Genomic DNA, 25915 nt, shown 5'->3' on the forward strand with positions numbered 1-25915 from the left:
GTTGTAAAGTTTGTTTATGGCAGGGGACCACCAGATTGGCTTCCTTTTTTTGGATGAGAGCATTTTGGTTCTATTTGGGATGGCACGATTCATGCATGAGTGGATGTGCTCATACAGTGCCTTAGTGTAGGATTCAGCAGTTGAACTTTCAGTTCCGTCTGCATGGGTGTTATGAAGTTTGCCGCTTGTGCCTTGACTATCCTGAAGTCGTCTTTGGAGACGTTTTTCATGGTGGCTTCTTTGCTGGGGGTGGGGTGGGATGTGGATGTTAAGGGTGATTAGCTTATGGTCAGACCTGACTAACGAGGGGGTGACCATAGGTATGGAGCATTGATTTCCCATGTTGGTAATGACCAGGTCTAGGATATTGGAGCCCCTGGTGGGACTATGGATTAGTTGATCCAGGGCATTGGAATTTATGAATTACAAGAACCGTTGCGCAAAGTTGTTGGGACATGAGTAGTTTTCCCAGTTAATGGCAGGGTAGTTAAAATCACCCAGTATTAGGGTGTTTGGTTCTATCTTAATATTTTCCAGTATGTTTAGAAAGTTGTAGTGAGAATCTTGGGGTATGGTGGGGGATCTGTAGCAAGCTACAATTTGGATTGCAGTCTTACCTAGTGTTAGTTGCACTTGGAGAATTTCAGACACATTGTGTTGGCCAACTAGCCTGGTGGTGTGAATATCCTTGGTGAATATTGACACTCCTCCACCTTTAGTGTTTCGGTCCTGGTTTTGTGGCCGAAAAGTGTGGTAAGAGTTGTAGCCTGGTATTGCAGGGGTGCTCTCTGGAGCCTTGAACCAGGTCTCAGTTACTGCACAGATATCGATGTTCTCCATTTTAGGAGTGCCTCGAGAGAGTGCATTTTGAGGTTTAGACTTCTAGCATTGAGTAGCATTACCTTCAGATTTTGCATGCTTGTACCTGTTATGGTGGTGGTTTTGTCCTTTGAAGTTTGCCTAAAAAGGCACTATAGGGGTGGCAAGAGCCTTAGCCAGTAACCTGAATCCCAGGGCGACAGGTGCAGACCATCTCTGGCAAAGCATCGTGGTCTGTCAATCATGTCATCCCAGGCAGACAGATACTGGATCCCCTTTGAATGACACCATAAGCTTAGCCAATTGTTGAAGTCAATCATTTTATCCTTATATTGTGGTATCATTCTGGGCGAAGGCAGGATGCTACTCAGGGCTAGGGTCATACCTGCCTGGGCCACATGATCCGAGAGCTCTTCCATGTCTCTTTTCATGTAGTCCAGGGAGGTACGTCTCAAGTCATTCACTCCAACATGGACAATGACAGAGTCATATTTGTACTTGTTGTGGAGTGACTTGAGTGCATGCGTTGTGGCGGATCCTGGCACCAGACAGGCAGCTGACTGTAATTTTCTCCTTATTCAACCTGGTGAGAGGGACATCAGTGTGCTGGACTATAGAGTCACCTATGACTAAAGTGTTAGGTACATTGTCTTGCCTTAGGGGCTGTTGCTGGGTGGCACACTGGTGGTGTGAACTATGTGACACATTGGTTGTGATTGGTGTTTGTTTGCGTTTCAGCTTCAGAGGTCTTTGTTGCTTGGGCAGGTTACAGTTAAGGGCCTCTGCATATGTGGATTTAGTGTTGCTATATGTGGGTGTTGGTGGTGCAGGTTTAGAAGGGCTATGTGTTGCTTGAGATGTAGTGTGGGTGTTAACCTTCTCCTCTTGACTGTTTAGCACAATCTTAGGTGGCAATTTAAGAAACCACTTTGCACTGCAATGGAGGTAGTGACAAAGAGAAACATTTCTGAACTGGCTGCAGAGACAGTTGAAGAAAATGTAAAATGCATGTGAAAACGGCCATACTTACTGTAGCAGGGATAAGGAGAAATACAGGTAAACTAAAGGTAGGCAGACCAGATTAAGTTAAAATGCCCTTATCTTGAGTAAAAAGCTGCATATTTTTTCTATGTTCCATTTAACTACTGCTTCAGTTATTGCTCGATTATTTTGCAGCACTTTTTCTGTCAAAAGCCAGGAAGCACATACAAAAACTATAAATACTTCTGAAGGAAAACCATTGTGCCATACATAGCTATACTTACTGCCTCCAGAAGTGGACATAGACATATAGTAAAGTCATTGAAGCCTAACCCTCTTTAATGAGACATTTCTGTTTATAGCTGGTGATCTAGAAATGTAGTGTACATTTTTTAACATTAAGTGTATGCGGTACTTGTGAATTTACTCCATACTAGTAAACAACTGACAATGTAAATAAGTGTACAATAAACAAAAATACCCACTTCCTCTGCGGATGTTGATAAGGAGGTTGCCCTTGACAACAGTACATCCCTCCAGCGACTGTGCTGATGTCACAGAGTCGATGGTCTTTGTTTTCTCATCTTCACAGATTTTGGGGCAAGGTCCTTCACAAGGACTACAAAATATGCTGTGGGGGGAAAATGTGAGAAAAAAAATGTCTGTCAGTTAAGACCACAACATATGGCTTCTATTCCCACTCAAGCCCAAGAGGAAATCAAAGCATGATTGGTGCAACAAGCAATGATACTGTTCATTTCCCTGCTTTTTTTTCTTTTTTACTGCTAGATGAGAGGTAGCAATTTAAGTCCATTACTTGACTACATCAATATATACCTGCTGCTAATAGCCACAATGCAACACAGCAAAACAAAATCATCCATTAACAGAGGAACAAGCAAAAAAAGAATGTACTTGCCTGCAGGGTTCTTCAAACTCTCTGCTTCTGTATTAGTTTACTTAGTACTTTATGTAATGCAACTGATTGTGAACTAGACCGGGTAAATTACTCTTAATTTCAATTACTTCTAACTTTGAATAGATCGTTTGTGGATCCATTAGTGATGCAAAATGCAATAAAATTAGACACAAATCCAGAACTTTTGTAAACTGATTATATTCATTCCAGACTACCCTTCTCCACATGAAAAGGTGCAGCCTTCCAGTGCCAGTACAGAACTATACAACCCAAAAATGACAGAAGCATCACCAAATAAATATCTGAGATTATATAACCACCGAATTAGTTCTGGTTGTAAGTATTATTACAGGCAAATGATTTAGTAGTATTAGCTTACCACATTCCTTTATCTAGTAAGATCATCACACAAGAACACGACCACTGCCACATGAACTCTGAAAAAACTACAAAAGTAATGATGACAGTATAAATGTTCAACAGGAAAGGAGCAACTCAGCAGTAAATGCTTATGGCATACTTACCGCAGACAGTAAGCTGGGTCAGCCAGTACCCAGACAAGCATTACATGCATTTTCAGGTGAAACATGCTGGAAGTAGAGAAAACTGTACAGTCAGCTAGACTGGCATATCCCCATACAAATCATTCACCAATAATGCTGCAGATTATGCTCAAAACCAGTAGCAGCCAACAGGTATGAATGGACAAAGCACAGCTGTGTCAGGGCAATAGCTATAACAGTTTAAGGGAAAGATATTTTTGTAGCGGTGTTTGTGATATCAGGGCAAGTCAGTGATGTTAGTCATCGTCTGGTTAGGATGTTAGTTATCATCTAGCCAGAATTTCATGCAGATAAATGTCTCCTTGCATGGGGTTAAAGGCTGTACTACTTGTAGCTTCACCAGCAATTAGATAGTGAGTGCTACAAATAAACAAAGCATCAGCAGATACAATCATCAGTTCTGCTATCAAATAAAAAACTTGAAATAAGAATGCAGTCTACATATATAAATTACTATGTTCTCTCTGTCTTATGTTAGTATGTTCCACATTCCTGTTATGCTTATTGTATCTAATTCTCTGTACCATGCCTACATCATGGATGAAAAGGTTCAAATGACTGATCTGCCTGCTCAATAAACACACGTATTAGATTCAGAAGTCCATCTTCAAAAATAAAGAGTTAAAATAAACTAGTGATGGATTCAAAATATATGTTGTTGTGTCTTTCGGGGTTAGGGGTCGCCACAGCGGAACTCCGGTCCGCTAATGATTGGTAGTTGATTTTTACGTGCTGAGTTACCAGCCCTGACGCACAACCTTCAATGAAAGCACGCCCATTCACGCATGTCTTCTCGCAGAAGACGCTCTAGCTGAGAATCGAACCAGACAGCGTCTTACTGTGAGGCGACAACGCTATCGCAGCACCACCACCGCAGTTATACGGATTCAAAATATATGTATATAAATGAAAAGAGCAGTAATGACAGTTCATGCACTAACAAATCAATCTTCAGTAAGCACAAAGGTAATACACTTGTTTCAGGAAGCAGGTCGCAGTTGCACAGGCAACAGCAGAATGCCAACAACATTTAAGCACCTGGGGAAGGCAATTCACATACTGAAAGTGAGAGAGAATTCCGGACACACTACCCAAGAACAAGAGAAGAGTAATTTGTGCATGGAAACTGCGACATAATTCCAGCCATGAGGAGCAAAGTCAGAAAATGTGTGGTTAGTGCAGCCTAAAGATGGGCTAGAGTGAGAAAAGAGGGAGGAAGAACAAAATGATCAACTGTAAGTTTTGAACTTTAAGTGCATTTTTAAGTAAGGACAAGTAATGGCTCAGTTTACCGGAGCTGCTCAGACTATGGTGACCTTTGTCAGACATATGGAGTGAATCTGAACCGAAATCTAAGGCATTCACTGAAATCAACTGAAAAATAAGCATATTTTAAGCCTTTATTGCACTCTGAGAACTGTATTTAACTAAACTGCTGCTTCGTTTCTGCTGTTTTTGCTGTTGAGAATTTTATTCTGCATTTTGTATTTTTAATTATTCCTGCTTTATATAACATAAACTAGATTCAAACTTGTGGAATCTACACTGTTTAGTATCACTTGAGCACTAAAACTAAACATCTTACATTAAGAGGGTCTCCCTGCACCCATGCGGCAGAAGTGTGCAGCTCACAACCCTTATGAGTTCGGATTGCTGGAAAAAGGATCAGTTTTGGGCTTTCCTATTGGTTAGCTTGTGTTAAAGCTGTTTAACTTTGCTTGTACCTCACGTTTACATGTAGCAGTGCAGCATGCAATGGGATTTAGTGCTGTTGTACATAGATGCAAATGTCTAGAAAAACAATTTTCCCTAGATGTCAGCTAGTGAATCCTCCCAAACTCCCCTGCTGTACTGCAAGCAACTCAGTTATGCACTGAGAAGCAGTGTCGCAGTTTTTCAACCCCAGCCTTCTACAGAACAGACCACCTTGTTAATCCTAGAGCAAAACCTGGTCTAACTAGCCCACTCCTCATTAGTAATTATGATATAAACCTGCCGTAATGGATGGTCAGTTCCCACTATTTCTCTGGCTAGCCTGATTGACATAGACCTCCTGAGGAAATGTAGTAATTGCCTCACTTATACTAACAACCACTTACTCCTACAACAAACAAGTACAATATGTCAGAGATGTACTTACACTATGAATCTAGAATCAATTCTCTCACGTAACAAATCGGGCATCAAACAGGTTGCCAGCACACACACTTCAGCTCTTCCACATAAGCTCACAACACACAAACCCACATAAGCGGAGCTACTCAAAAGAAGCCTACCAAAAGTTCAGAGACCTCCCCAAGCACAAACCTACTGCACATGCTGCAGAACCAAAAGAATAGTACAGTTTTGTACCTACCATAAATGTAGATGTTCGAGTGCTAATACAGCTGCAGTCATAACAGATGGGTTATCCTGCCGTCAGGCGGGTCCTCGGTCGGCCGAATTCCAAAGTCTAGGTCCGGCGTCGGATGTCGTCGCTTCTTCCCTGATGTCAGTGCGGCAGGGGTATACAAGAACCAGCCGACGCCATTTTCTTCAGTTTTTCTTGCCCCAGATGTCAGGTGCCCCCAGAAGGAAGGCAAAACATAAATTTATGTAATAATGCAATGCAATATAATCAAAAAACAGTAGTTGTAAGCAAATACACCATAAAAGAATACCCCAATCAGGTTGTATGAGGAGGTGTTAGCCATTAGGCCTGTCCCAAGAGGGGAAGGAGGGAGGGAAACCTGGACTGCAGCTGTATTAGCACTCGAACATCTACATTTATGGTAGGTACAAAACTGTACTATGTTCATCGTGCATACAGCTGCAGTCATAACAGATGGGTAGAATCCCAAAGCTAAAAAAGGGGTGGTAGGCACTAAGTGGAACTAGGAGGAGCAAGGATGCCCTGCAAGACTGCAGTGGCAAAGCCCGCTCTAGATTTGGAGTATAATGGTAGGTGATAGTGCTTGGAGAAAGTATGTACAGAACTCCAAGTGGCTGCTTCCAAAATATCTTTGGTAGGAACCTCCCTGAGGAAAGCTGCATTAGTAGCTGTGGCCCTTGTGGAGTGAGATCTGATGCCTGTAGGTACAGTTTTACCATGAAAAGAGTAACAAAAGCGTATGCAGTGGGCTATCCATTTTGAGATCGTCTGTTTGGAAATAGGCTTCCCTTGAGCACCTGTAGCATAGGACACAAAGAGTTGCTCTGATTTTCTGAATGGCTTTGTTCTGTCCAAATAATAACGAAGCTGTCTGTGAATGTCCAAGGAATGTAGTAGTCTCTCCCCTTTGCTTTGTGGATTAGGGTAAAAGGTAGGTAAGTGGATAACCTGATTCAAGGCTACCCTGGATACTACCTTTGGCATAAAGGAAGGGTTGGTTCGTAAGGAAACTCTGTCCTGATGGAAAATGATGAAAGGCTGCACAGCCATGAGGGCTTGTAGTTCCGAAACCCTGTGAGCTGAGGTGATAGCCAGAAGGAAGGCTGTTTTCCATGACAAATATTGCAGTTCTGTTGAAGCAGCTGGCTCAAATAGAGGCAGGGTCAGTTTTTCTAGAATGAAATTGAGGTCCCAAGCAGGTACTGGTTGCTTCCTTGGGGGGTTTATATTCTTAGCCCCTCTGAGGAACTGTCTTAAGAGAGGGTGAGAGAATAAAGGAGGATCAGTGTTGTATTGAGCAGAAATGGCTGAGGCATGGACTTTGATGGAGGAGAATGAAAGTCCACTGCTTAGCATCTCAGCTAGGTACTGTAATATTTGAGGTAAATTCAGTATTCCAGGAATCTGACCCTTTTTCTGATTCCAAGCACAAAACCGTTTCCATTTTGCGGAGTAGGCTTTTCTAGTAGAAGGTCTTCTGGCCTCCAAAATGACATCCTGCACCTCCTTGGGGAGTAGGGTCTGTTGTGAATTTAAGGAATCCTCCATGCGGCTAGATTGAGTGTTTTCAGCTGACTGTGAAAAGTTTTGAAGTTGTGCTGAGTCAATAGAAGAGGCATTAGAGGCAGGATCCATGGTGAGGAATGCGAGTGGGTACCAGTGTTGTCTTGGCCAGTCTGGAGCAATGAGAATCATCTTTGGTCTGTCTGCTCTGGCTTTTAATAGAACTTTGGGCAGCAGAGGAAGAGGTGGAAAGGCATAAACTGTCATTGTTGCCCAACTGAAAGAGAGTGCGTCCACTTTCCAAGCCTGTGGATGAAAGGTCCTTGAGCAGAATTTTGTCAATTGGTAATTTCTGTGGGTAGCAAAGAGATCTATGTCTGGCCTTCCCCATGCCTGAATTATCTTTGTAATAACTTGAGGATGCAACTTCCATTCATGTGGATCTGTCATATTTCTGCTTAGGTTGTCTGCCAGTGTGTTTTCCTTGCCTGACAGGAATTGTGCTTGAAGTTGGATTTGTAATTCCAGAGCCATGTTCCAAAGAGACATGGCTAGCCTGCACAGGGGATATGAATGGGTTCCTCCCTGTTTGTTTATGTACCACATCACTGTGGTGTTGTCTGTCCTTATCAATAGCTGGCCTGGATGCAGTAGGTCTTTGAAAGCCATAATAGCATTTATTACTGCTAGCATTTCCTTTTGATTGATGTGTAGGTGCTTTTCTTTTTGGGACCATTTGCCCTGAATGCACCGATCTGTCATGAGTGCCCCCCAGGCGTAGTCCGAGGCGTCTGTTGTGATGATTTGATTTGCTTGAGGCATGCAGAATGGGAGACCTATGTTTCTTTGGCATGCTTGAGCCCACCACAGAAATTCCTTTTGGAGGCATGGAATCAGTGGTATAATTGTTTCCAAACTGTGGCTGTGTTGAGACCATAAGTTTTTTAGGTACCATTGAAGTTTCCTCATATGCAGCTTTGCACATGGGATTAGCAGGATGCAAGATGCCATGAATCCCAGAGCCTGCAGGATTTTCCTTGCAGTCAGCCTGGTGAAGGTTGCCAGTTTTCTGAAGTATTGAGTTAGTTGCCCTTGTTTCTCTGGCGTGAGGTAGGCCATCTGGATGTTTGTATTCAAGCTGGCACCCAGGAAAATTATTGTTTGAGAGGGTATTAGTCTTGATTTCTTTTTGTTGACTGTGTATCCCAGAGAGTTCAACAACTTTATTACAAACGCCAGGTGTTTCAGAAGTATGTGTTTGCTGTCCGCTTGGATCAGGCAGTCGTCCAAATATGGGTATATTTGTATCCCTTGAAGTCTGCAGAAGGCAATTACTGATGCCAGGCATTTCGTGAACACTCTGGGCGCAGTAGATAAGCCAAAGGGCAATGCAGAGAATTGATAATGGGTTGAACCTGCAAGAAATCTGAGGTATCTTCTGCAATCTTGTCTGATAGGGACATGCAGGTATGCCTCCTTGAGGTCCAATGTTACCAGCCAAGAGTCCTTGCCCAGCATGGGAAGAAGCTGCTGTAATGTGAGTATCTTGAATTTTGGTACGAGTAAATATGTGTTTAGGATGGATAGGTCCAAAATAGGTCTCCAATCTTTGCCCTTCCTTGGTACCAGGAATAGTCTGGAATAAAAACCTTGACCCTGTTCTTGTGCAGGTACCTCTTGAATAGCTTTCATGTCCATGAGATCTGAAATTTGTTTTTGTGCCTCTACCCTTTGATTGTGTGGCAGGTTTGGCATGCCTCTCATTTCTGGAAGGGTGTGAAAGTGGAATCTGTAGCCTCTGTCTATAATATCCAGGATCCATTTGTCTTTTGTGACAATATGCCAATTTTTCGAAAATAATGCCAGTTTCCCGCCTAAAGGTGCTGCCATTAGAGCTTTGCTTGGCATGCAAAGGGGAAAGTCATTGGTTCTGCTTTCTGAATGGCTGTGAACTAGCCTCACCACCTCTTGGTGTAGGTGCTTGCCATTGTCTGCCTCTAAATGATCCTTGAGATTGCCCTCTACCCCTCGGGCGCCTGTATCTACCTCTTTGAGGTCTGTCCATGGCTGGAAAGGACCAATTTTTTGAAGGCCAATTGCGACTGAAACGTGGAGGTTGTACCTGTAGGAAATCTTTCACTGTTTGCATTGATTTTGCCTTTTCCTCCATTTTCTTTAATACCTCCTCAGCTTTAACACCAAACAATACATCTTTTTGAAGAGGTGCATCTAGTAATTTAGCTTTGACATGATCTGGTAAGGTTTGCTCTTTGAGCCAAGCATGTCTACGTATGACTGATCCTGTAACAGCAGCTCTACATCAGGCCTCTAAAGCATCAAAACCACATTGCAAGGTATGTTTACCCACTTGTTCTGCACTATGCAACAAATCCTGCAACTCCAAGTCTTGTTGTTCAGGTTGTGACATTTTGCTTTTCAACTGAGATAACAAAAACTGTTGATACTTTAACATATGGAACTGATAGTTTAATGCCCTCATGGTTAAAGTGGCCAAGGTGTATACCTTTTTCCCCCCACCTTTCTAAAGCTCTGGAATCTCTCTCTGAAGGTAATGGATTTTTGGCAGTGGAGGCCTTAATTCCCTTGAGACCCTGTGAAATAGTTTCTGGGTCAGCCGCATGGCTTTTGTATAGGAATTGGTGTGAATCAGGAACCCGGTAATACCCATCAGGCTTGACTGGAGCTGGAGGTAAAGAATCTGGGTTAAGGCTGGCCTCTGAATACACATCATCTAGTATGTCTAAGACAGGAGGGATAGCCAGAGGCCTGTGCTGAGGGAGCAAGAGGAAATCCCTGAGCCTTTTCTTGGAGTCTGAGTAATCTTGGCCTTCCCAGTGGAAGTGTTCCCTCAAGGTATGCAAGGTTTCCCCAAAAGAATAGTCCTCAGGGGGGGAGACAGAGGGAATGGACTCCTCTGCATCAGAATCTTCAAAAGGGGAGTATGAATGTTCCTGGTCTTCAGAATGTTCTGAAGTAATGGAGGCCTGGTCCGAGGAAGGGTATTCTTCCTCCACTCTGGGCCTTTTGTCCGAGGGGGGTTGAGAACCCCTGATAAGAGTAATCAAATCCTCAGCCATTTTGAGCATCTGTTTTTTAGGCATGGGGCCTTGAGAGGGGCCCTGTGGAGCTTGTCTTTTAGTAAGCAAGGCTACTTTAGATTTAGTGAAAGCCTTAATGGAAAAAGAAGGCGGCGGCCTGAAGACACCTTGAGAGGTGGCAGGCCTGTCTAAACTCTGAGTTTCCCCGCCAAGAGTGGCGTCGGTATCTGTAATCGGGGTGTGGGCCGAGGAGCCTGCGACCTCGGGCACAGAAGACACCGCTAAGGAAGTGTCATCGGTAGTCAGGGGCTGCGTATAGGCGCCTCGCTGAGAACTGGAGCACCTGTAGTCGGCTTTAGCGTAGTGTCGGTAGAAGTCACGGACCTCATATGTCGGTCCTTATCTTTACGTCTTTTACTCAAAACTGGAGTCGGAGTATCCGACGACATAATGTAATTAAACTTTTTGCCAAAATAGTGTTGGGCGAACTCCGCCCAATGCTTAATAGTGCGTCTGTTGAATGTAGCACAAAAACGACAGGCCGAGACGTTGTGGTCTGGGCCTAAGCAAGGAATGCAGAGGGAATGGAAATCCTTATGCGGTATTTGCTTCCCACATGAAATGCAATTATTAACTTTGTCTGACATCGGTCTGAGGCAAGAAAAGTTTCCCCAATGGGGTACTTAGCTTTCAAGAAGACTTCGGTTGAAAAATATTCGTAATCTCAGGAGCTGGCCGACCGGCACTTGCGAACTGCTTCTGCTTCACGCACCGCGCGGCAAGAAAGACTGAAGAAAATGGCGTCGGCTGGTTCTTTTATACCCCTGCCGCACTGACGTCAGGGAAGAAGCGACGACATCCGACGCCGGACCTAAACTTTGGAATTCGGCCGACCGAGGACCTGCCTGATGGCAGGGTAACCCATCTGTTATGACTGCAGCTGTATGCACGATGAACATCCACTATACATAACACACACACCAGTGTCTCCACTAAAAAGCCCTTCAAGGCAAAACACCTCAAAACCAAATGTCCTGGTCATAGGCGACTCCATAGTGAGAGACTCGCGTCTCTCTCACCAGGCTAGACAAGGACAAGGTCATTGTTAACTGCCTGTCAGGTGCCAGGATATGTCAAATCTCACATGCACTCAAATCTCTCAACAGTAAGTACCATTATGACTCTGTCATAGTCTAAGTTGGGGGTGAATGACTCGAGATGTACCTCTCTGGGCTATATGCAGTAAGACAGAATTGAAATCTCAGATTGTGTGCCCCAGGCAGGTATGTCCCTAGCCTTAAGCAGCATTCTACCTTTACCCAGGACGATGCCTCAATATAAACAAAAAATGACGGACTTCAATAATTGGCTTAGTTTTTGGTGTCAAGTCTAAGGGGACTAAGTATCTGTCAGCCTGGGAAGACATAGGTGACAGACCATGCTGCTTTGCCAGGGATAGTCTTCACCTGTTGCCTTTTGTTTTTCAGTTACTGGCAAAGGTGCTTGCCTCCTCCCCCATAGTGGCTTTTTAGGCAATGTCAAAACTTTCTTTAAGCAATGTGAAAACAGAATTTCTGACATAAAATCCACTTCTGACACACTCAAGGTTATGCTGCTTAATGCTAGGATTCTAAACAGGAAACTGCACTTCCTGAAAGCACTCCTCACCTTGAAAGATGCTAATTTCTGTGTAGTCACTGAAACATGGCTCAAGGCTGCAGACTGCACCCTGGCCGTGCAAGGCTAGAATGCCTTCCACATGTTCAGACCTCAAAACAAACGTGAAATAACCAAAGGCGGAGGTGCATCCATCTTCATTAAAGATAAATACACCTGGAGACTATACAGTATGACTGTCAAGCTACTCCAAGTCCAACTAACTTTAGGTTAAAAAACCCGCTTCCACAGGATTGTTAGCTACAGGCCCCCCACCATGAACCAACAGAAACACGCTGCCTTCCTGGACATACTACAGTCACTCATTATACAGACAAACACCTTGGTCATGGGCGATTTCAACTATTCTTCCATCAAATGGGAGAAGTATACGAGTACAAACATGCTTGCCCTGAGCTTCCTGGTCTTTGTCACTACAAATGCTCTGGGACAGATAGTCTGTACCCCCAACAAGGGGCTCAAATATCCTAGGCTTAGTACTCACCAACACTGGGGGATCAATGCAGTATCTCCTATGTGTTGCCCTCCCTGGTAAAGCCTGATCATAAATCAGTCTCGTTCAAAGCAACGATCGGACCTAATCCCCCCCCTCCGCAGCTGCTAAAAAAAATTAAAAATTTCTCCAAAGCAAACTACAGCCTACTAACCAATGGTACAAATAGTTTCAAACCCCTGCTAACACAACCAACAAAGACTACTACGCAGGTGTGTACACAAATGCCCTGTATAAACACTTATACAGCTATATAAACTCTGCAGTACCTGAGCAGATCAAAACCAGGTCTACATGAAAAAAAACAAGCGTCCCTGGTGGACCTCAAGTATAAATAGGTTATACAACAAGAAGAAGAAACTGATGTCTAAGAACAAGATGGAACTGACTCAGCAGAGGAAGAACACTCTCCACAGCTTGAACAAGCAAATCAGATATCTTGTTAAGTCCTCTAAAGCCAATTACAAAGCTAAATTAGCATCCCTAGCTAAGGACAATCACAAGGCATTTGTTACATCCTAAATCTAAAACAGAAGGCCTAGCTTTGTGCCAAACTAGTAGTGGATGGTATCATTCATACTGAACCTGAGGAAATTGCCAATCTGCCAGTTGACAAATGTGGCACATGCTTCACTCCTCTGACCCCACCAATCATACCCAAAGTATACTGGCCACCAGTCCTCTATCCAGTATCTCCAAAGAGCAGGTCATAGCCACACTTTCCAAGACCAAAAACATAGCTTCTATGGGACCAGATAACATCCCAGGCTGCTTAATAAACAGTCTAAAATGGTACCTGGCTGAACTACTTGGCACTCTAACCACAGTCTAAGCACTGGCTTTGTTCCAGAAGAGTGGAAAACTGTAACTAATTTTCTTGCACAAAGAGGGGTCTGTCAACCCACCCTGGGAACTACAGACCTATAAGCCTAACCAGCCTTATCTGCGAGGCCATGGAAAGAATCATTATGGACCTTATTAACAAAGACATGGGCGACCTTAAAAATCATGACCCGACCCAATTTGGCTTCATTAATGGTAGATCACGCTTATTAGCCCAGTGCACTTCTTCGAGAATGTCACCAAAGCCCTGAATGAAGGCAAAGCCATACATACTGCCTATCTCGACTTAGCCAAGGCCTTCAATGCAATCCTTCACTCAGGTGTTACTGAGAAAGTCTACCAGCTGGGGATTAACCCTTGTGTCACTAAATGGATAGCTAAATGGCTTACCAACAGGGCACATACAAAGTCAAAGCTGGGGATTCTACCTCTACCAGTAGACCAATTGCCAGTGGTGTACCACAAGAATCTGTGCTGAGACCTCTAATATTTGTAATCTACTTCTCAGAAGTCCAGGTGAAAGTAGACAGCATGGGGCTTAACAAGTTTGCTGACCATTGCAAACTGGGTGCAATCAGTGAGTCCCCTAATGACACTGACGTAATACAAAAGGGGATGACACAGACAAACGATTGCTGCCAAATCCATGGACTTAAACTAAAAGCAAAAAAAAGTGCATTACCCCCCCTTTGACAAAGAGGAAGTCCCTGCAAATTACAATGTAGACCGTACCCTCCTAGGCTCTAATCCAGTGGTGCAGGATTTGGAAACGCAGGTTGATAGCAACCTAAACTTCGATCACCATGTATCCACAGTGGTAAGGAAAGACTTCTACGTTGCACATCTCATAAGTAAGAGCATCGCATCCAGGACTAGAGATGTTGTAACTTCTCTGTACTCGACTCTCATCAGACCACTAATAAAGTAGAATGCTCCCTTCTGTATGCACCTCACCATACACCTGCAGCAGCTGGAGAGACCACAGAGGTTTCTCACCAAGAAAAATTCAGGGCCTTCAAAGCATGATCTATGTGGACAGACTGAAAGCCTTGTCACTGTACTCTGTATCCTATAGGCTGCTGAGAGGCAACCTGTACCTGGCCTAAACAGTAGTCTCTGAAACAGCCCTAATGGAAATGCTACACATCTGCAAGTCAAATGGGACAAGATTCACTCGCTCCAGGAATCTTAACCTAGCCTGTAACATTAACAGGACATAGGTTCATAGGTAGGTACTAGGCTACAACTCATAACACACGTTTCGGCCACAGAACACTGACTGAAACACAAAAGGAGGGGGTGTATCCATATTCATCAAGGATACCTACACCTCCAGGTTAGAGGCGCAGCATGATACCTCTGAGATCATCCATGTTCAACTAACATCAGGCAAATCTGCAATGCAAATTGTGGCCTGCTACAGATCACCCTCCATGACCCAGAACCACCACTCTACCTTTCTGGAGACACTGGAAAACATGAAGGTCCTACCGAAGACAGTGATATTGGGCGATTTTAATTACCCCACCATTCACTGGGAAAACTACTCTAGTACTAATTCTCAGGCCCAACGCTTCTTAGAATTCATCAACTCAAACGCCCTGGATCAGCTGATAACTCCCCCTACCAGAGGTGAAAACATATTGGGTCTAGTCATCACCAACATGGGCGACAGGTGTTCCACACCGGAGGTCAACCCGTCACTGATTAGATTGGACCATAAACTAATCACTGTGGATGTCCACACCCCACCACCACCCCCAACTAAGGAAACCACAGTAAAAAACTTTTCTAAAGCAAACTTCACCTTACTTAAGACAGAGGTGGTAAGTTTCACAGCCCCCATGCTAAAGGATAATGCTGCCTAAGATGTTCTGTAGCCGAAACGTGTGTTATGAGTTGTAGCCAGTTAGTGCTGGGGTGCTCTCTGGAGCCTTGAACCAGGTTTTAGTTACTGCACAGATGTCGACGTTCTCCATAGTGAGCAGTGCTTCGAGCACGTGCATTTTGAGATTTAAACTCCTGGCGTTGAGTAGCATAACCCTCAGTTTTTTGTTAATTGTGCTGTTTACGGAGGTAGGTTTGACTTTTGAGCCTTGCCTAAAAAAGGCACTATGGGGGCAGCAAAAGCCTTGGCCAGTATTCGAAAGCCTAGGGGTGACAGGTGCAAGCTGTCTCTTGCAAAGCAACGCGGCTTATCGAGCATGTTTGTCCCAGGCTGACAGACACTGGATCCCCTTTGAATGACACCAGAAGCTTAGCCAATTGTTGAAACTGATCATTTTTTCTTTATACTTAAGTATCATTCTTGGTGAGAGCAGGATGCTTCTCAGGGTCAAGGTCATACCAGCCTGGGCTCCATGATCAGAGAGCTCTTCCATGTCTCTTTTCATGTAGTCAAGGGAGGTACCTCTCAGGTCATTCACACCAACATGAACAATGAGAGTCATAGTTGTACTTGTTCTGGAGTGACCCGAGTGCTTCTGTTATGTGGCAGATTCTGGATCCCGACAGGCAGCTAACAGTAACCTTCTGCTTGTCCAGCCTAGTGAGCGAGATGTCAGTGTGCCTGACTATAGAGTCACCTAGTGTGTTAGGTATGTTATTTCACCTTAAGGGCTGTGATTGTGCGGCACACTGATTTTGTGTTTTATGTGTTGTCTGGTTTGTGACAGGAGGTGCAGGTTGTTTGGGTGTCTGCTCTGGAGGTCTCTGATGCTTTTGCAGGTTTTTATTTAGAGCCTCCGAGTATGATTTTGTGTATTTTTTGCCAGTGTTGTTTTAGTAGGTCTGTGTGCGGCTGGAGGTGTGGTGAAAGTGTTAACCTTCTCCTCTTGACTGCCTGTTCCAGTCTTGGGTGGAGACAGCTTAGCTTCCAGTTTGGCTGGATAATTGCACCTCTCGCATATGTTGGTGCTTTGTGGTAGGAGGAGAGGGTTGTCTGTGTACATGAGGCAGTTGTAACATTGCCTCAGGACACCCAGATTCATCAGCTGGAATGGTGAGTGCACCTGAAGTTGCCCTTTGGTGATGCCTGAATAGTAGGGTGAGCTGCTTAGTCGCTTGGTTGGTGAGGGGTGAATAAAGAGCCTTGCCCTGTTGGGAAATCAGTGTCAGGGTATATTAGTGCTTGCTATTAGGTCTGAACAAGTGCTGGGCTGTAAGATGCTTTTTGAGTGCTTAAGTTGAGAGTTAGACTAGTTTGAAGGGAAAAACTGAAGAGGATACTTAGTGGAGCCGGGAATAATTTAACCGTAGCTAACCAGCACTGCCTGGTGCACAAAACCGTGCAAACACAGTTTTTATAGTAGGGAAATGAAAGAGAGAGAAATTAGCCCAAAATGGCCAATAAACTACTAACTTCTGGGCTGGAATCATTCCTCCAGGGACAGACAGGTTGCTCAAAGCTCCCCTCTCTCACAGGTGAACATAGAAACTTCCTTCTATCCAAGTAAGGTATGGGCAACTCAGAAACTAGTATCACAGCCCTGAATTCAGCACTAGCCTAAAAACTGGACTATACTAGCTTAGAAAGGTGGGAAACAAGGAAGTTTTTTTTTTTGTTTTGAAAAGATAAGGCAAAAACAGTAAAAAATACACTTAAAACAGCTTTAAACGACTACAAACGATCAGAAAAGGCTATCACAATTTAGTGTGTAGACTACAACAGTTAAACAAATCATTTAAACAAAAAACTTCTTAAAAGTGCAGGCAGTCAAGCAAGTACAATACGTGAAAAAAACAAGCTTTTAAATCACAATAAACGCTGGAAAAATCTGCGGATAGGTGGAAAACAGTTAAGTACAGCAAGAAAGTACAGAAAACTGATACGTAATCATTCCAAAGTCTCTCTTCTAAGCTAGAAGGCTTGTATCAGTTTAAGGCTTTCTCGTGCTACCCAGTAGGTTAGTTACAGGAAAAATGGGAAACAAGCGCAGATGTGGTCTTTTAAACCAGAGAGTTGAAAGAGACGGACAAATTGTCCAAATGGTCAAACTACAATTTCTGGGCCAAGAACCTCTCCTCTCGTGGTAGACAGGCTACCTAGTGCTTACCACTCCCACTGACAAGCTAGAAGGCTTTCCTCCAACACAGAAAGGCTTGCGGGGCTCAGAAGCTTACCAACAGTCCTGGATACAGCAACTCTGTATCTGGACTAGGCTAGTTACAGGAAAGGTGGGAAACAAGCGCAAGTGCGGCTTTTAAACCAGAATGCTGAAAGAGATGGAAAAAAACTGCCCAAACGGCCAATGGCTACAATATCTGGGCCAGGAACCACTCCTCTTGTGGTAGATAGGCTACCTAATGCTTACCACTCCCACTGATAAGCTAGAAGGCTTCCCTCCAACATAGAAAGGCTTGGGGAGCTCAAAAGCTTACAAAGAGTCCTGGATACAGCAAATCTGTAATTGGACTAGATTAGTTACAGGAAAGGCGAGGAACAAGTACAAACGTAGGCTTTTAAGCCAGCAAGTTGAAAGAGATGGAAAACTGCCCAAACAGCCAAATAAACTACAATTTCTGGGTCAAAACTCACTCTTCCCGTGGAGGACAGGCTACCTAGTGCTTACCACTCCCACTGATAAACTAGAAGGCTTCCCTCCAACACAGAAAGGCTTGGGGGGCTCAGAAGCTTAGTAACAATCCTGGATACAGCAACTCTGTAACCGGACTAGGCTAGTTACAGGAAAGGCAGGAAACAGGCACAAGTGCGGCTTTCAAACCAGAAAGTTGAAAGATATGGAAAAAAGCTGCTCAAACAGCCAATAGCTACAATTTCTGGGCCAGGGACCACTCCTCTTGTGGTAGATAAGCTACCTGATGCTTACCACTCCCACTGATAAGCTAGAAGGCTTTCCTCCAACACGGAAAGACTTGGGGGGGCTCAGAAGCTTACAAAGAGTCCTGGATACAGCAAATCTGTACCTGGACTAGACTAGTAACATGAAAGGCAGGAAACAAGCGCAAACACAGGCTTTTAAATCAGAAGGTTGAAAGACTTTAAAAGCTTCCCAAACGGCCAATAAACTATAAGTTCTGGGCCAGAAACCACTCCTCCTGTGGTATATAGGTTACCTAGTGCTTACCACTCCCACTGATAAGCTAGAAGGCTTCTCTCCAACATAGAAGGGCTTGGGGGGCTCAGAAGCTTACCAACAGTCCTGGATACAGAAAATCTGTACCTGGACTACACTAGTTATAGGAAAGGCGGGGACCAAATGCAAAACGGGCTTTTAACCAAAAAGTAGAAAGAGATGGAAAAACTGCCCAAACAGCCAATAAACTACAATTTCAGGGCCAAAACCCACTCTTCCCTTGGTAGATAGGCTACCTAGTGCTTAACTGATAAGCTAAAAGGCTTCCCTCCAACACAGAAAGGCTTGGGGGGGGGGGGCTCAGAAGCTTACCAACAGTCCTGGATACAGCAAGTCTGTAACTGGACTTGACTTGTTACTGGAAAGGCAGGAAACAAGCTTATAATTTTTATTTATTTATTTATTTTTTGTTACAGAAAAGCACCTAAAACAGCAGTAAATACAATTCAAATTGTAGTGCAGGCCAGCACACCAGAGTGTGTAGCAACACTACGGCAAATACAGTTCAAATAAATGCAATTAAATTAACAAATGACTAAAAAACAAGTGCAGAAGCCACTAAATTAGAAGGCTACTAACAAGCAGTAATAAGTGCAGAGTAAGAGCGACTGAACAGATAGCACGCAGAACAGCAACTAAGACAGTTACAGTAAGAGCAGCTGAATAAAATATAAAATATATATATATATATTTTTTTTTTTTTTTTTTTTTGAGGGAGGGAACAGAGCAGGATTAAGAGGCTACAGGGGTTGTCCTTCCCAAATGCTCTCTTTGTACACAGTAGGAGTGCCTGAAATTAGAATATGATCTCACTGCACTCAGTTGAGTGAGCAAATGAGATGGGCCCAGAATGAGTATCCAAATACAAATCTACAAGAGGGGCGGGCAATTTCAAAGCCACATGCCAGAGAGATAAGTCTCCCAGAGATTGCTGCTCCTATGAAATAAACTCCTAATTCATGTGAAGCAGAGCTACTCAATGGCCTTATCTAAAGCACACCTTGGACAACTGGACGGGAGAATGCAAATTCACTCTGGGGTCGTAACTTATGTTCCTCATGGAAAGGGGCAGTCAGCGCTGATCATAGACTACCCTCTAAATATAGACCATCTATCATGGTCAATCAGGGGACATGGGTACAACATGACTAGGCTTGTAATGGCTCTACAGCCATTAGCCTAATAAACTGCTACGAATCTATGAACAATGATTCAAGTATAAAGATTTGCACATTAAGATTCATGCATAAAAGCTTATAAATAAGGGAGGCAGCTGGCAGACCTGCCCAGAGATAGGCAGACAATGAACTTGTCTGTGTCAAGGCAATCTTGTTCTCCAGAAGACAATTATATAAAAGACGGCAGACTTTATTAAAGCTACCTGGGTTAGATGGTGGAAGAGGGTCCAGAAGTTAAAGTCAGGCCATAATGGCTGGTAGGAATGACCAAGTATTTTCTAACTACAAATCTTCAATCATTAAGGAAATCTTGAACCCTGTTGCATGTTTCCAGGATGGTTTATAGTGAGGGAACGGTTCATACAATTACAAGCCTGCAAAGGTGAACCTGTTCAATCTGCTCCCCCCAACGAAAAGCAGGAAGAGTAGCAGATGTGGAGTTAGAGGAAAGTCTTTCTGAGGCAGCAAGTCTGCATCATGTCCTTGTTCCAAACTTAATATCAAAACAGCAAGCTAGAAGGGTACTGATAATGCTGCATCTAGTGTTTTCAGTACACTCAAATAACTGCACTGTCTCCAAGAAATGACTTTACATCTGGGTATAAATGCAAAGCATTAGAAGAGCTAATCCAACATGGTAGACAGGTAAGACAAGAACCACTATAATAAGTGTTACTCCAAAGTCTGCAGTACTACTAGACTGGGAGTCAATTGTATAGAAAAAATGTGTACAAATCTGCCAACACACTATCTTAGTAGCCCACTTCCATCAATAAATTTCTACAACAAACAGAAGTGGACTGCAGTCCTAATTAAATGTTTTATTTTATTTACTTTATTTATTTTACATTTGTTTACCGGGAAAGTCCTACTTGGAAAAAAGCCAATTTTCAGCAGAGGGCTGGGGAGAAACACTCCAGATGTATGTCTTTGTAACATGGGAGAAGAAGACATGCAGACTCTGCACAGAAGGCACTCCAGCCAAGAATTGAACCGGACTTCTTGCTGTGAGGCAACAATGCCACCACTGTGCAGTCCAGTCAAATGTGCTCTGATGATAGTGTCTAATGTTTTGTTAAGCTGATCATCACAAAGGCAAAATAAAGGTTAAATCACCTAAAGCCTGCTTGGCAGTAATCCGCTATGAACCTATATAGGTTTTGTTTTCCTTTCATAAAAACAGATGAAATAAGTAATCTGTTTTTAATGACGTCTGTCTTTCTCCACAACATATAAGTTGCGTAAAGAAGCACAAAGTACACAGCCCTTGTTTTTATGAGCTGCCTACAGACAAAGTGGACAGTCTTTCACCTTTAGTTCCAGAAAGGTATCCCAACCTGCCACTGGTGCAGTCCCAGCTTCAAAGAGATAGTACAGGGGACACTTAAGGAAAAATGGTGCAAACAGGTAGGTGAGAGTATATGCAAAACTGGGGACAGAAATAAAATGTCTTTTAAAATGACTGGTTGAATGAAACAGAATAATCTACTTAGACAAAGGGCAAATTCTCACAGAATCCATCAATGTAAAACACTAACTTTTTTCTGTTATAAACTTCAGAAAACTTTTCTGTAGAGGCAACTGCCACGAGAAAAACATTTTTTTTTTCCATTAAAGAAAAGTTCAATGAAACAACTTGATCAAAGGCAGATGAAATCTTTTTTTTTTTTTTTTTTTTTTTTAATCAAGAAACTGAAGTCCCAGGACAGTAAAGGTACATGTTTGAGATTAGAAACGTCAATGGTAGAACCATGTCAGAAAGAACATGATAGCATATCAGTTTTTATCTGACAAAATGCGATCGTCTTATGTAAAAACTGTAGAAAGATTTCACAACAAAATATATCAAATCTGTCTTAAAGAAAGGTTTGAACACGGCAAAGAAATGGAAATAGGCAATGCTATTAATCAGTCTATTTTCTCCTAGGTCTTTTTCCTCCTCTACCTGACAACCAAAAGACTGGCATTCTCACCTCAAAGAAAATATTTTCCTGTTTTTTGGCTCCACTACCTACAGCCATCAAACTATTGTCAACTGGCCCATTCATTTCCTGTTACTGATGTGAGAACCAAAAAAGAAGGGCAAGTTACTGAGGCAACCATCAGGGACTGTTCAGGTCTTCTGTTAAGCCCTAACACCCACACATGCTGTCTTCTCACTTCCAAGAGGCTGATGTGCAATGGACTGTTGCGATGCATCTCACATCTATGTATCTCCTTACAGATGAGCACCTCCGCATGACTCTCAACAACCTTCAACAGGAATTCTACTATAGAGAATGTGCTCAAAGGCACATGCCACCCCCCCTCCCCCAAAGACAGATAACTTGTCATCATTCTTCTCTGCCATTATGCCAACTCCAACAATCACTCAAACTACTAACTGAACTAAGGTCATCCACATCATAGTCAGGGCTTCGGTCCTCTATGTCAGTGGAACTAGCAGAAAATCTTTTCAATTCAATTAACAGCTTTTTTTTTTCTTTTGCAGAAAAAAATCAAGTTTTCCTGCTTCCTTCAGTGACCTCAGCAGACAGCAAAATATTGTTAGGAATCCTTGAATTATCTTTTGTTCCTATGTCAACATGCAGAAGTAATATGAAAAACATGTGACTTGGGCATTCAGGTGCACCCAGAATTAAACATTTTCTGTCTGCTTTAAGGAACGGTTTCTGAATCATAGGAAATAAGAGTTCCCAATCCAGGTAAATGAAAAGGTATGCCGTCCAAGCTAGTGTACAGCAAAAAGATTAATTTAGTTTGAACAAAGTTCTTTGATACAAATAGGCTGACAAAAAGAGGCAGTACACCTGTAGTACTTGACTGCTGAGTTGCAGTTCTCTCAAATGAGAAAAAAAATACAGTAATCTGTTTTTATTTCTGTCAAAAATAGCTTTGTTTCCAGTTTTGGGAGTCAGAACTTCTCACACAGTGCATGTGAGCAGTTCTAATTACTGCAGAGAAAAAGTCAGCTGACTTTGCTCGGCTATTTTTAAAACGGACCACACAGAAAATAAGGCAGTTGTATCTTACTTCATATGTCCCTTTGCAGTTTCAGGAGAAGAGGCATGACATTTCAATAGCGAGGGTTGTTAGGGCTGCAAAATGAGGAACAGAACAGCCTTTCCCACAAGCTCAGAACGCAGTAGCAGGAGTAAAAGTGAAAGAATTCCTGCAAACTGATGCGGACAGTGGGAGTACAGCAGACTGCTTTTACTAAATATTTTTTTCATTAAATAGCACTCTGTGCAATCTTATGAGATGCCACTACTATCCAGCCTGTAAGATAATGTGGTAAATAATAGTTAAACTATGTGGTGGGGCAGTGGAAGGTTAATGTACATGTGACAATCTAAAATAAATTACTGTGGCTGTCATTTATGCACTTATTTATTCATTTGATCACAATTGGATATCTTAGATACATATACACTCAAACTGCAATGGGTGGGCATATCTATCTCTGTGTGTGTGTATGTGTGTGTGTGTGTGTGTGTATGCGAGCAAAGAGCTCTAATGGGTTGCACTGTGCTCGCCTGACAGCAGTAAGCTGAAATATATTATTATGGCTATTATACATGTATTTGCTCATTTGATCACAATCAAACATTTGAGTTGCACACATTCACTCAAGTGGCTGTGACTGGTGGGCATATCTGTATGCATGTGTGTCTGTATGAAGGGATTATAATAGATTGGGATGTACTGTATTGTCTCAGAAGGCAATTAGCTGAAATGTACTACTGGAGCTTTTATCTGTATGATCACAAGTAAACAAAGCTGTAAATGATATATGCGCGTGTGTGTGTGTGTGTGTGTGTGTGTGTATAAATCCACACTGATTACTATGGCTATTTAAATGTGTATTCATTCATTTGATCACAATCAGACATCTGAGATGTACAGAGTCAATAATGTAGCTTCATGGATGAAACTAGCCACTCCGATCATATGACCACAGTAAAGCAGTCGTTTTTCAGGACTGACAGAGTGCATGTTTTAATACAAGTTCAAGTATACTACTGGGTGCAATACTATTTCATTTAACCACAACCAGGTAATGAGGTGTATATTGTCAATAAAGTGGCCTTACCACGTGAGTACTGTGGCAGTCTGTGGATAAAAGTGACTTTCTCCACCAGTTGTTTGATCACACTTAAAACAGTCAATGACCTGCAATAAAACAGCTCCACCCCATTCCAGTTAGCCCTGCCTATTTAACTGCTTCTTGCAACTCCCTCATTTTGAAGTCACCAACTGCCACTGTGTATAAACTGCCGCATACATATTAGTGACAATACGCAGTGTGTCAGACAGCTGTCCTATATAACAGGCAAAACATGTGAAACATTCAATTGTGAGAAGTTTGTTTGTGTCTTTTGGCTTTTCCCGGTTAGGGGTCGCCACAGCGGAAAGTGTTCATAACTTCCACACACAACTGGTAAGCATAAATTAGTCATCTTTTTCTTAATTCATGTTTAAATGCATAGCATGTTCATTTGGAGTCTAAATTTTGTGTACATTAAAGGCCAGTTAAGATCTTTGCACAATCCATTGCACAAGGAAAAGAAGGGTACCAAGAGACAGAAGTTATATTTACAAGACAGATCAGTTGCTTCACTGTGTCTGCTGCTTGACTGCACAGGTTTTAACAACCACTGAGCATTTCTCAGGTAAAGCATGAGAATGTAGGAAGTAGTAAACCAACAAGAATGAGGCACTCTTCTGCTGATGTTACTAACAAGTTAGCCATCTAACTCATAGTTGTCCACTTGTCTCTGGAGAGAGAACTGCTACTGAAACAGTTGGAATTTAACAAAGCAAGAAATCAACTCAACATGATGGTGTCATAAAAGAATTCCCTATGTTGATTATCACCCCTTAAAGAAGCAATAACAGAAGTATGTTCCTCATGAGCTGATCCACAAGATGCCTTCTTAAGGTATCACCACTTCAGCAGTGTTTAATCCCCCCAGTTCCCTGCTGCCAAGTCAGAATGTCACACATTTGGAAGAAAGAAGGGCACAGACCCACTATATTAACTTTGACTAAAACTAGACTGGTTTTGTCTATTCTTGACTTCTGTAATACTTATAAGCTCAGCAGAATGCCTGTAAAGGCATTCAACACCCTGTCCCTCCAAAAGATGAAGATGTCATTCACTACTCAAGACGGTTTGCAAAGGTAAATGGTGTACAGACCTTTGACTAGTAGTTCTCCAATGTGAAAAAGCCACCAAGTTTTGTGATGCTACTGTGTGTTCCTTACATGCATCCTGGCTATGGGTTCCATCAAGAGAGGAGCTGAAAAGTACCTCATGGTCTTCAAGTACATCCAGTCTGAATGTATCTTGAGTCATGCCCGAAAACAGCAGTTTCAGCTGAATGGTCTTGGCTTCAGGTAAGAACTAAATCCGCATCATTGTTAAACCTGCATTTTACTATTCCCTGATGTGGCTCACATATCATCTCAAACATCTGTCTTTTTAGTTGACTCCAAGCTATTTTTGTCATCTTTGAACACTAAAGATGTGCATACAATTTATTCCGTCCTTTAAATAAAACTAAAACTTTTCTGGGTTTTGCATAATGGTTAAGGTCTACACCTCATAAACACAAGGCACAGGGTTTGACTCTGAGCTCTGGTTATTGGCTAGGCTTAAAATGGCCCTTCAGGCAGTTAGCCTAGTATTCACCAATAATCCTATAATAAGTAAATGTGAGAGGCTGCCTTGACCAGAAATGATTAAGTATCTCACTGAACTTCAGAGACCTTTTTCAGCAAAAGTCAGGGGAGAAAAGCTTCACAGAATTAAAACAGAATATTCAAAATAAATAAATAAAATAAACAGAAGCAATATAATTATTTTACATACCACACCTAGTACAAACACAATTAGAAAAATAGAAGCAAACAACCACTTCTGTTGTATACTACTGCTTTCAGTAACTCAATTTATAACTTAGTACTAATGTAGTTTTGCAATTTTTAAACTGTCTTTAGTTTGTGGTAGCTATGGTATTATCCAAATAATGTCTACTTTTCTGACCACTCCATGCTTTTCTAATAAATATGGCCTATTCAATATATCTGCCATCCACAGCTTCTTGTCTGGTCTACATTCTGCTTTCAGATTGCATGTTTTGTGCATTTAGTTACATCCTCTGCAGTCAAGATGATGCTTTGTACAAAACCTTTTTGAACATGATTTGCAAGGGTTAGTGGTTTGTTTTTATCTCAACTTTTCCACATACATATTCATGAAATGTCTCACGCTACACTACTGCTAACTCTTCCTCTGGTGAAATGTGCCAAGTAGTTCAAAGACCTTATGGCAAAGGTCAATGAAGTGTAGACATGCTTCCCGAATCTGCTCATAGCCCGGGACTCACTGTTGGGCGAATGGACAGAGG

The 25915-nt window shown here is 42.6% G+C and overlaps 1 protein-coding gene across 1 annotated transcript in view; it reads right to left on the bottom strand.

Moving 5' to 3' along the window:
• IGF1R (insulin like growth factor 1 receptor) overlaps positions 1-25915 on the bottom strand; it is a 1987642-nt gene that overhangs the window by 835353 nt on the left and 1126374 nt on the right. The window contains exon 4 of the mRNA XM_044078384.1: positions 2286-2431. Within this exon, the coding sequence (XP_043934319.1) occupies positions 2286-2431 (146 nt within the window). The remainder of the gene's footprint in view (positions 1-2285; positions 2432-25915) is intronic.

The sequence above is a fragment of the Protopterus annectens genome, chromosome 7.part0 (genome assembly GCF_019279795.1).
Source record: "Protopterus annectens isolate FY-2018-M chromosome 7.part0, PAN1.0, whole genome shotgun sequence".
NCBI classification, from domain to species: domain Eukaryota; kingdom Metazoa; phylum Chordata; order Ceratodontiformes; family Protopteridae; genus Protopterus; species Protopterus annectens.